General features: G+C 47.5%; 2 protein-coding genes across 4 annotated transcripts in view; one reads left to right on the top strand and one right to left on the bottom strand.

Moving 5' to 3' along the window:
* Dnmt3 (DNA methyltransferase 3) overlaps nt 1–12724 on the bottom strand; it is a 60289-nt gene that overhangs the window by 39000 nt on the left and 8565 nt on the right. The window lies entirely within an intron of this gene.
* Tdg (Thymine DNA glycosylase) overlaps nt 1–12724 on the top strand; it is a 52282-nt gene that overhangs the window by 26346 nt on the left and 13212 nt on the right. For both annotated transcript variants that reach the window (XM_069115846.1, XM_069115847.1), the window contains exons 3-6: nt 1262–1479; nt 4200–4501; nt 6149–6290; nt 9427–9496. In XM_069115846.1, the coding sequence (XP_068971947.1) occupies nt 1262–1479; nt 4200–4501; nt 6149–6290; nt 9427–9496 (732 nt within the window). The remainder of the gene's footprint in view (nt 1–1261; nt 1480–4199; nt 4502–6148; nt 6291–9426; nt 9497–12724) is intronic.

Genomic DNA, 12724 nt, shown 5'->3' on the forward strand with positions numbered 1-12724 from the left:
AGCCGATAAATATCAGCTCGTAACATTTCCTTCGATATTCGCGTTTTTTCCTTTAATTTCCACCTTACTCGATCGAATTGTTCGAGAACGTGGCGTCCTCATTACGAATTTCCGTCGGATAATGACACGTTCCAGCGAACACTGTTCTTAGTCGCACGTTACGCAGGAACAAGAAAAGAGAAACAATGAAAAATTCATTAATAAAACACGTTTCTTCGGTGAGTTTTATCTCGTTCGCCGATAACCTCTCGTACAGCTCATAGTCTCGTTCTTGTTTATCGTGGCGTTTAGAAAACTTATTCGAGATTATTCCAGATACTTTGCAAGTCCGTGAAAGTTAAAGCTTGAGAAAGCCTAATCGCGGAGGAATCTTTTTTTAACTGTTGCTCTGAATTTTCGCGACAGCAGCATCGTAAAAATCGAGCGAAATTTTGAGTAAGCGATTCGACCATATCGACAGTGTAAACACATGGAGTGGAGGTTGAAGAACGCGTAAAACACTGTTTGAGAAGACTCGAAATTTTATGGAAAGTGTCGACTGGCGGAGGTATCGCCGGTGATGAACATTTTTTCCTGGGTCCGTTGAACGATTGCACGCGTCGTTGAGCAACTTTCGGACGCGTTCTCTGTTTCGAAATCCTCGAATTAATAGAGTGATCGAACTTACTCTCGTATCTTTCGTATTAAAAAATCTGAACGAAGGTTAACGAGACGCGACCGTGAAGCATACAGGCGCCGAGATCGCGAAGAAGAAGGATGCGGATTTCGAGGCTGGAGTTTCGAACGGCGTGCAACGGCGTTTTATTCGAACTAGCGAGATACGGTTCCGCATTTGCGGAAAGTTGAGTGACGACGTAAAAATATACCTGCAGCGATAAGCTGGTGGAAAAATAACGCCACGTTTTTCCGTCGAGATCGATATTAAAAATATTCCAAAGTAGCGGGAAAACGTGGCAGCGAGAAGGACGGGGAAAAAGGCGCTGCGAGAGAATCAAACTCGTTCGAAAAAGGAGCCCCCAAGCCTCTTCTATTCGCGATGATTCTCGATCTTCCGTGTTCTTTCTCGAACACGATATTTTCTTTCCTATCGGCAAGATAAACGAAAAAAGACGGAAAAGTGAAGCTACGAGAAACCGCGAAAGATTCGAGTTCGAAGATCGAGGAGGATCGAAAAGTAGATTCGAAATTGCTAAGTTGCTAACGATCAAGGCGAGAAGAGATTGAACCGACGTCGGTGGGTGCGATGTCTTTTTCTGTGCAGGGGTGATGGTAAAGCAGGAAGCGAGGGATGACGGTTACGAGACAAGTCCGGACCTCGAGATGAGGAGCACCGGTGGTGACAGCAGTCAGCAGTACCACACGCCACTGACACCGCACACACCGCACACACCACACACGCCGCACACACCCCTCACGCCGATATCGGCGACAGCGCATCAACCCCAGCAACCTGGCTCGACCGCTTCCACCCTCGGACAGGTGAGTTTTTTCCTATTTCTCTCCAGAGGAAGGTACACCCGCGAAACCTCGTTCGAATCCAGTTTCCACACCTCTTCCCTTTCTATCTTCCTTTCTCTTCTGCCAAGCTTCCTAACAAATCTGTAGCCAACATTCGCTTGTTTCCATTCGACCACCAAGTTTCCATCGAAAATTTCATTCCTACTAATCGCGTGAAACGTGAAAATTATATTTATCGGACGGAAAAGTATTTTTAGCTTTCCAACGAACCACCATCGAGTATACTCGAGAGGATATCTCGCTTAATCGATCGCAGTGCTACGTGAACGTATAATTCCGTGCGATATAAACAATGTTCTTCTAAGCTTTGCAAGTATTATAGTTTCTCGCATTTGCTGGAAAGCTTTGCCGAGTCAATTTTTCGTGTAAGCGCGATATCATGCAATCGAAATTAGACGAAAGGCGGACAAAGAAAAACGAACAACGGACGAGAGCGTAAAGGGCAAAGGTGACGTGGCATGACTCGCGCGAAAAGATAATATTAAACGATGCGCTGTTAATCAACACGCGCGAGTTTCCGGAAGTGGACGGTTGCACAAGCAAAAGTTCTTAGGTCTGTTTAGAAAGTGAATCAACTACCGACAGAGACGCTCGTTGCGAGTGATCGTATCGATCGGATCTAGTGGCCGTTCGATGAAAATTACGAGCAATAAATTAAGACGAGAGCACCGTGGCGATCGGCAGATCGGGTTTCCGCGATGATACGCCAAATGGTCGATTTCCACGTTAGTTTTACGGCTGGCTTATGCAACGAGGTTTGTCGTTGACACGTAACAATGTGAATTATGCGAATGGGTCCATCACATTCTTCGCAACCTATTTTTTCGGCACAAGGTCGATCCAACTAAACATTTGGCACACGTACATATCCAAGGCGAGGTAAAGGTGAAAGAATTTACATATTGGGGGAAAGTTTCGTGGATAAAAAGCCTTGTACCGTGAACTACGTCTTAGAATTATTGACACAAGTTTGCGATCCAATTCGTCCCATTCGACCTAACGATAGGGCAGTGTTTTATCCGAATTGCTCGACTTGAATTCTCGCGTTAAACGACCCTCTTTCGCGCAAGCAATTAATGAAAAATGATAAACGTGCTCGATCGGATGTAAAAGGCTGTTGGTTTCTTATGTCTAGTCCACACTGATCACAACTGTTGGCAAATAAACGCGGCAAAACGTGCGTACACTGGAACTCGCGAATAGCGTTTCTGTTATGTACCGTACGCCGATCAGTTCATCTGCTCGCGAAAGTGTGCAAGATATCAGCGAACAGTATTCGATACTACCATATTTCACGAATATGTTTGTAAATATCTTAGATTTGCAAGTTTCGCGATGTTTATTAGATAACATATTTATGGTTCTTGCAGTTTCACTGGGTTTCACAGTGCATTCTTGATAGATTTTCAGATAGAATTTTAAGCTTGTCCCGAGGACATTCAAGCTGAACGTACACGAAACAAAGCGCAGCGTGCTATTAGAAATTCGACCAGGATAAATAGCACGCGAAGAAACGGTAATCAGATGACAAACTATATGGTGAACCGTTGGCGAATGATGGCAAGCGATGCGTCGCGATAGTCGCCAACTGCTCGTCAACAACGATATGAACTCGGCGTTAGCCTTCTCGTGGGTATCGCTTAATTTTTAAAAGCGAATCGTACACACCGAGTGCTCTCATGTCGCACCAAGATAACCTAAGATCGAGGCTAAGAAGTCGAAAGATAATCGGTCGCGGCGACCAAGCGGACACTGATAAAAAATATCCCTTGCTTTTGTGCTGTGCACTCAGCACTGTTCGTTCGAAGATTGCAACCAATAGCTATAGATAATCGTGTCACTGTCGCGTCGGCTAGTTATCTCCTCGTGAAATTTACATCGATGATCGATGCGCTCTCGTCCGGTTGCTGCCTTTTCGTAAGAACCGATTCGTTAACCCTAATTTTCTTCGATTTAAGCGGTCAGTATTCCTTTTCTCCTTTTATTTTTTTAGATTCAAGATTTCTCTTTTTAGTGGAATTGTTTCTTGGCTATCTAATAATATATATCTTTTTGTAGTTCTGAATCTTACGTTGCTAATAACATGCAGTACACGCATGGTAGAAAGTGAAGAAACTTTTTTTGAATACAATTTGAACGAATACGAAAACTCGACTGCACAGTGGCAGAAGAATATGTCAAAGATGGTTAATTAGCTGTGCCTGTGTCGGCAAGACCGTTAAGCGGTTAAGATCGTGCGAAGCTACTACGAAAATACGTTGAAACGAGAAGATTCACGGGCATCGAGAAAATGATGAGAACACGAATAAAGACGTGTGGACGCGAATTGACGTGTAGCGAGTAATTACGAACGATAATCTGTTTGACAATTTTGAAACACTATTCCGCGACTAGTACATGTATATTTTACGATCGTACGTGATCACGATACCGTGTGCGTTCGCTCTCTGCCTGTCGTTCAAACGTTATTTTCCCAACGACGCATAAAAAACCCACTGCAAATTCGCCATCACTGTTGTCACGATGGCAAAAAGTTGTAACAAGTTAGTCGGATGTTGATCGCACGGAATCGGCGTGATTAGTTATGGTCTGTTGATTTTTTCTAAAGGAACAAGGAGTGCAAGGAAAAAAAAGGAAAAAACAGAAAAATTAGTTTTGCTAAAAGAGAATGTGATTCGTAGGTGGCGATCAAGTGCGAGACTCCGGTGGATCCGTACTCGTTCGTCGACGAGGAAATGTCGATGGGCGGCATCAGGACGGCGAGCAGTCCAGTTGGCAATCCGGAAAACATGACGTGTCCAGCTGGAGGCCAAGGAGTCCTCTCTACACCTACGTCGACGCCGCCTGGATCGCTGTCCGGACCACAACATCTTCAGATGAACCTTGGCGTAATGAACGGCAGCGTGAATCCCCAGTTGGCGGCGCAACAGCCGAAGAAACGCGGCCGCAAGAGAAAATCCGAGATGATTCTCACACCCGAAGAGTAAGAACGCATACGAGATTTTCAATATCTTTTTTTCGTTTTCTTAAACGTTTTGTTTCCTCCTTTTTCATTTCTTGCAACTATTATTACTACGAGATCTACAATTTCATAATTACGATCGGATACAGTTCTTCCGCGATATATTTAATATCGGGACCTTCTTGCGCGATAACCTGCCAATTAAAAATTCTAGAGTTCAACTTCTTCTTTGTGATTCCGTAATTTTGCATTCGATTCGTTGCCGAAGATGTTACGGTTAAACAATTTGCGAATATGGATTATTTGATTCGTTCTAAAACGTTATTAGTAATAGTAATGATAATACAATCACAGCAATTTCTTAATATTCTGTTTAAAAGAATTGAAATGTATGGAATAGATGGTAAAGACGCCAGAGTATCTTTTCTTGCTTCTGTAGCACGTTGACTGCCACGCGTGTTTTCACTGAAATCTCCGTCAGGCCACGCGTTCTCTGCTAGGTACTCCCATCGATATTTTACTAACGCGAGTAAATAATTTTCTTAATAAACCATTTTTGTATTACTTTTATAACGATTCGATAGTTTTATTGTTTCCTGTAGAATATCTTTTCAAATACCTTCGCAAGTAGTCAAATAAGCGTAACCCGAATACGGGTGACGACGCGGCCCTACCGGAAACTTTGCTGTCACCCGAATACGGGTGTCGTGGCAGTCAACGTTATAGAAAAGGAGAAATATGGCTTATATTTGTTACGAACTGTTCAACAGTTTAGCAAATCTAGCGAAGCTAGCGAACAGGAGAAAAATTCGCGCGTGAACCGCGTTTAATTCGAAGATAAGCTAACGAGATAATTCGAATCGGTCGTATATTCGCGAAATAATTTTGGCAAGTACACCGCGTGCGATTAGTGTTCGTGGTCGACGGGTACAGTTCATTCTAAATAATAATTTGCGGCGAGGTCAATAGACGTGGATCGATGCGACCAGACTCGATTATAGCTGTTCGCTCCATGCGAACTTTGCTTCCACCGTAAACGAACTTCTTCAACGTAAATAACGCGCTCGCGATCGAAGGAATCGACCGGTCGCGAGCATAGTATTCTTCTCTCCCCTACGAAAGCTCATTATATTCCCGATAGTTACGACACACCTTTAAAAAATTGTCTCCAATAGCGAGCAAGATTGTTTGATTTGTTGCAAAAATATTCGTCCCGTTTCCCTCTAATTCGAATTAGAAAAGCTTCAAATCCGATTTTTCCGCACAACCGAGTTAGCAAGGCGGCTGAGTCGTTGTAATTTTTATACGTGGAATTACATATTTCATTTATAAATTTATAATTAGTCTACACCTTTACTGTACTATTGTATTACCGTGTTCATCGTGAAAAGAAAAGTCTGTCTCGAAAAGCTTCACCGAGGAAGATGGCTTATTCGCTCGGATTGCCATATTCTCCTATTTAAAAGTCGCCTATTCTTTCACGCGTCGTTTCATTTCTATTAAGAACGAATCACATCGTAGGTGTTTCCATTCGCGAACAACTGGCCTAACCGAAACGAATTATTTCATTATTTGTCAACTTAGAGTCGTACAATTATAGAAATTCGTTGATGAAGGAACGACCCATCTAACAGGTTGATACAACGATACGATGTAAATTTGATTTAGGGCGGAATTAGCCGAGGCGAAGAAACGAGCAAAGACGTACAAGGAGAGAAAGAAGCACGACAGATTCGACGGTATGCCGGAAGAGGAAGTGAGCAAACGCGTTCTTCCAGATCATCTTACCAACAACCTGGACATTATTATAGTAAGTTGACGAATGTTGTTCGTCGTGTCAACTATATATATATGTCGGAGTCAGATAGGACTTTCGGGGCATTCGATGAACCTTTACTTACTTTACCATCGCGGATGTAGCTAATGTTTATCGGTACCAATGTGTACACTACAGGAGGCTATGAGTAATAGTGGCAATAGGATGGGCGAGATGATGGTGACAACGAATTCAGGTTCGATAACGAATCCACGGTCTACGGGATGACGAGTCTCAACGTAATACACGATTCGGATAACTTTCTCGATAACTCAATCAACAATTCGTCCAACGATTAACTAACTAACTATCTGCTTAACTAACTCCCTTTATATTCTTATATATGCTTTATAAACTGCCCTTATATATTCCTGTCCCCACTTCTCGGGTCAATCTTTGTTCTTAAGGAGGGCCGTATAATCATTCCATATCTCTGTCAGGTACACGTCCCTCCCGTGACCGTGGCTACGTCTAGTGACCCGCTATGTCACTTCGAGCCCGAACCCATCGTCAAAAAGCCAGATTGGAACATTAAAACTATTTCTTATTTTTATTACTTAAGTGTAGCTATAGTAAAAGTTCGGACTAGGGTATTGGGGTTTTTCCCAACATTCCAGCCGGGAAATCCCGATGTTCTTTCATCTCCGACATATATATACATATATATACAATAGAAAAAGTTGGACGTGGAGGCACGATCGAGGACGATGATGCATCGTTAGTTTGGGTCGTGTAGTTCCGGAAGGAAGTCGTCGCGCGATCCTGTCCCGTCGTTTTTCGCGAAGGAAGAAGGATTAATCGGATTATCCGTCGGCATAACGGGCGTCTGGTTAGCAGGAAAATCCATCTCGAAGGTAGCGAGACGGTAGGAACAAGTAACGACGACAAATAGCCGTTTGTAGCGCGTTCGTCAGGTGTCGTAATCGCTTTAATGGTCCATACCCAATTCGGTTATCACGCTCGACGTTGGTAACGAGCGCGTTCACCACCTTCCTATCGCGGGCCGTTTCATCGAGCACCGTGTCGATCGAAAATCGTTCTATTTCCAATCGGCAGGACGCGACGCAACGGGACACGCGTTTGCGATTTTCCATCGGTTTGTGAAACTCTCTCGTCACGACCTTGACTCGCGCGTCTCGCGAATCGTCCGATATCCGTCTATTTATACGCTGGATCGCGATTCACTCGAATTCTCGATCAGTTCGAGAGAACATAAGATTTCTGTAATCATGTTACGAGAACGACGCAAGGATTCCTGGCGATCGCGCCTCTAAAAGCGAAACAAGCTGGAACGACAAGGTAAGAGAAAGATGTAAAGGGTGAAGGAAGGAAGGGGAAGGAAGAGAGAGAGAGGTAGAGAGAGAGAGAGAGAGAGAGAGAGTCAGTTAGCGGCTGGTTCATATTCATATATTACGCGGAACGAGTAGTCAGCGCGGTCGATCATCCGTCAAACGGTGTAAACGCTTTAACGGGCCGTGGGCAATTCGGTTATTACGGGCGTCGTTGTAATCGAACGCAACGGGACACCGGTGTCGGCCGGCCTTCGTCGAGGCTCTCTACCCCTGGATCCCCGATTCGAAGCCCCCTACCCTCACGGCGGCCTGCCCCTCTGCCTCTCTATGCTCTACCTATCGAATCCCCCGGCCCCCTAACCCAGACCTGCTCCGATCTCATCGACGCGCGTTGTTTTCAATCGGCGACAATTCCACACCCTACCCTGGCTTCCAACCCCCGTCATTTTATCCTCGTTTATCCCGGCCGAAGCGCCATTCGACGCCGACCGACCGGCTAACGCATTGGCGTTAACGCGCTAATGCGATACGTACTTTATGTACGGAGGGAGAGAACTCAACCACCCGTACGCAACAAACGATATAACGCGATTTCGACCAAAAGTTCCACGACCCCTCACGCGACTCATTCTTTCCTCTGTCTCTCTCTCTCTCTCTCTCTCCTCCTCCTTCTCCACTTTTATTCGATCTCTTCTTGACTTTTAATTCTTTTCAAAAAAAAAAAAAAAAAACAACTTTTTCCTGCTCGCTATTTTTTTATCTTTATTTTTTATTACTGTCCCCCTCGAGAAAAATAACACGTACTTGGTCGACGCCCGAGGCTTCGGTTACTCTGACCGAGAAAAGCGTAAAAAGTTACGATCGGTGTCTATCGTTGGTCAACAACGAACGGAAAGACAACAAGTGTTGTCGCGTATAATAACCGGGACGGATATCGGTAATCAGTGGCTACCGCGATAAAGTCGTTGGCAGAGAATAAACGAAAAGCGGGAAGAAACGCGAGGACGTACGTGTCCAACAGCGTCCCTGTCACGTATCCTTGGACTTTGTCGTTATTAATTGTTCAACCGACGGAGCGAAGAGCGAAGATAATGTGGTTGCGCAACAGGTACTACCACACCTGTCTCTACCGCGTTGCATAATCGCGGCTAAGAACGATGTATGTGAAATCCGTGTACGCGTGTTTCGCGCCGGGAAAGGAATTGACCGTACGAAACAGCGAACGCCAACGTGTTCAGCAGGATCGTTATCTTCCACGTTCGTCACGTTCTCCTCGCGAGAACCTTTCGACCGAGGACGAAAATTACGCGTGGCCCGGCAACTAGCGGCTAGCCGATGCTACTTTCGCCGCGTTTTCGGCAGAGAAACGATCGATCGATGGTCGGAGCGTGCAAGCTAACGGCCTATAAAGTTTCTCGCTAGCAAAGAGATTTCGACGCGACGAAAGGCGTGGAGGCGGGAAACATCGAGAAACGAGGACGAGTCGCCTCGAACGACGTCCGCCGAACAAACCTGCCAAGACAATAATCCCATCGTCGGGTACGGAAACTAGTTGGAAATAAGCCTACCGCGTAATGATCTGTGGGAGATTGAAGCAGCGCGCCTTCGTAACGAGTATTTCGAACGGGAATAAATCGACGAACAGCCGATAAACCTAAATTAAGCGTATTGCCATGATTTCCGCGTGGTTATCGCCGTTCGCGGACGAACGTGGAAGAAGGTTTGCGATCCGCTTACGACCAACAACGAGATCGGTGACCACGATCGCCAGGATCTCCATGCTCCTCGACCCGAGAGTCTATCCGGCTTGAAGTTAATGGGATCGATTTTTGTCACAGATTGGAATCAACCCGGGACTGTTCGCCGCTTACAAGGGCCACCACTACGCCGGACCGGGAAACCATTTCTGTGAGTTGAACTCTCGATCTCTGTCTTCTTACCGTAAAACCTATTGTTCCTCTACTCTCGACAACATCTGCGGAACACACAAGGAGCGTACCACGTTCCCTGGAGAGCGGCAAAAAAAGATGTATCGCGAATGCTTTCTCGATTTTGGTCGCGATTACGCGTAACGTGGCCTTCGTTCTCAACGACGCGGCGTTGCGTCGCGTTAAGAGAAATCGCGCAAGATCCGCGAACGCGATTAACAGTAACGAGAAGCGGCTCGTTGGAACGCAAATTACCCAAGCCGGTTGGCGCGTAATGCTCATCGAAAAACTCGGTCGTTCCCCCTATTTTCCTTGCCTTGATGCGTGCTCGGCGCGATCGACCGAACAACGATCACCGGTTATTTTTAACGCGGCTTCTAACCAAGCGGGGAACGACGACTCTCGACAACGCAAACGCGTAGCCAAGCAACCGTCTTGTCGCTGCTTGATTCGTTGCTTCGCTCGTTTAACGTCTCTGCTCGCCGCCTACGCTTCGCTGATCTCGCTGAGAAGCGGCATCGTCCACAAGTCGCTTTTCTTTTTTTCTCCGTTTTAAACGAAACGGCTATTCCACCAAGCATCCATAGGCTTCCTCGATCCGGTGATCATTCGACTCGCACCATCGGCCTTTTTAACTCTCGCGCAGCCTGGATCAGTCGTTGCCGTCACAGTTTCCAATACTTTGTTTCACGGCGATAAACCGAATAACCGATTAACATGGCTCTTTACGTCTACGCGACGACGATATTTACACGAAGAATGGAACTTGTTTCGTACAGTCAGAGATACGCGTCGTACGTCGCGTCTAATCGCGTGAAATAGAAAATCGGCGTAAAATTGAATCCACTCCTCGAGATCGTAGATTCAGGAAAGAGAATGTCGCTCGAAAGATGATCCTGCGAGAGAGATCACGCGTAAACGCGGTGTGAGATAATAAAATACGTAATTACCAGTTAGAAAGTAACGAACGCGAACACGCGTAATTCGGTCGTTCGAGGGTTAAAGGCCCTTTATACGGTCCGATTGAAATCGATCTCGATGGGGAAAAGATCTCTGGAAGTTGGTGGCTAGTCTCTCTGGCTGTGTTTTCGCGGCGCGTAATGGAAAGAGCGGCGGAAGGAGGATTCTTGGACGAAACGTAGGCCCGCGCTCGATCGACCTTCAAACGATCTCGCGCGCTCTCCGACTAAGCTATGTGCCTATTAGACAGCGCGCACGCACGCACGCGTGTCCATTTTACGGCCGTGTATATGCGGTGCTCGTAGTGGCCCCGTACATAGGGTAGAAATACAAAGTACATACATGCATATAACTGTGCACATAGAGGTGCGCGGACGCGCACTCACGTTCTTCCACCACACATAGGTGGTATATACAGGGTGAAGTTAGGTGTACGCTGCTGGATTTTCCAGGGTTTTCCCGGGGTTGCGGTAGAGCAGTGGATCGGGTGGAGGGTGGTGGCGTGCAGGAGGGTGTGGAGGTGGGATACGAAGCGGGTTGAAGCGGACTGCGAAGAGCAGTAAAGGGGTGAGGGAGGATGGTTGTAGTGGAGGGAGGAACTATAATGAGTGGTGCGCGTGAGGGAGAGCAGGATAAAAAGGGGGTGAGAGGAGGAGGTGACTCGGGGAGGGACCGTGAGAGGAGGACGAGGTGGAGGAGAGAAGAAGGAGGCGGAGGAGGCGGAAGCAGGGTAGTACGGGGTAAAAAGGTTGGAAGCTGTGTGGCAAGGTGAGGCGAGGCGAGGTGCGGGACGGGGAGGAGGCGAGGGTTGGATGGCATGGGATGGCATGGAATGGGATGGAATGGGAGGTGGGGGGCGTTTGCCAGCAATGGAGAGCAGAACAGAGAGGGAGGCGTGGGCCGCATGGGGGGATGGGTGGATCGAGAACGACGGGTCAATTTAAGCCCCGAAGGGAGGGAGAAACGGACCGGGCCTAAAGGCAGTAAACCCCGAAAAATTCAGCGCGGTTCAGGCGGTTCGATCGCTCGAAAGCGAACGCGGTCCCAGTGATCGAGGCTCGCGCGCGTCCAACTCGCAGTGCCGTTCCGTTCGCTTTCGTTGCGCCGCGTTGCGCGTGAGAATACGCGTGGCCGCTGCGAAAGTCTCGCGCCGCGAGGTGTTTGTGCCGTAACTGCCGCGCCTGCAACGTCGTCGAAACGCGGCCGCGCGATAATCGACGACGCTCGCGCGTTAATTATCGTTGGCGCGCGTCTTTCTCAACCTCCGGAGTGCGACACGACGCGCGACAAAAGACGCCGACCCCTGGTGTGCCTGCCGCCGCGTACGATCGATCGAGGTACGTTCATCGCTGGCTCGACGCTCCATCGATCTCACACCGGTCTCGATCGCTGCGAATTCACTCGACAATCGGTAAATACCTAGTCACCCGGAACGTTTCGTCTGTCGTTCGGTGAAGAAAGAAGGCCGATCGTTTACGTTTTGTTTCTTTTGCGTTCCACGTTTCTCACGATATTTCAACGATCGTTCCGGGCTAACGGAAAAAAGTGAACTCCTCCTTGACATTTTTTTCTTTATATCGCGGCTGCCAAGCGGTGTTACTCCACGACAAAAATCTAATCCGCGCGAGTATTCCGTAATACGTAGGCGTTTTAATTTCGTTGATTCTTTCGTGGCACGAGAAAGAACGAGAGAGGGCGTGGGGACGGCTATCCGATCTGGAAAAGTTCATATCCGTGCGACGTTTCCAGCAAATTGTTCAAACTCCTCGGGTATCCTACAAAAATTGTGCGAAGCGATAGTGGATGTACGGGCTCCGTTTCCTCTGAAAATCGTCGCAAGATGCGACGATCGGGGAAACGGTGTTTGCACGCGAAAAAAGTTTAGTCGACGGAACGATGGAACGACAGGATGACAAGGCGAGAAAGGATGGTCGTGGGATAGAATCGCGCAACCCGATGGGGAATGAGAGTCGGCCGGTCGGTGACCCAATTCGGGCGGCGGGCTTTTTCCAACGGCGCGAAAGTTGAACGTGACCGGGGAAACTTTTCGTGGTCGTGGCAATCGAGTTGTCGCGCCTCTCTCATCCGAGAAGGAGACGACGGTAGCGCGTTCCTTCACCCTCGCGCCTCCTCGGACCTCCGTCGCCGCAATCGCAACTACCCCCGATTCGGCTCGTCCCAACGATCCGTTTCAACTTTGTCGCGCCACCCCGTGACCCGGCGCCGTTTATCGGCTAACCGAGAATCC

The sequence above is a fragment of the Bombus flavifrons genome, chromosome 6 (genome assembly GCF_040668555.2).
Source record: "Bombus flavifrons isolate JBK064 chromosome 6, iyBomFlav1_principal, whole genome shotgun sequence".
Lineage (NCBI taxonomy): Eukaryota > Metazoa > Arthropoda > Insecta > Hymenoptera > Apidae > Bombus > Bombus flavifrons.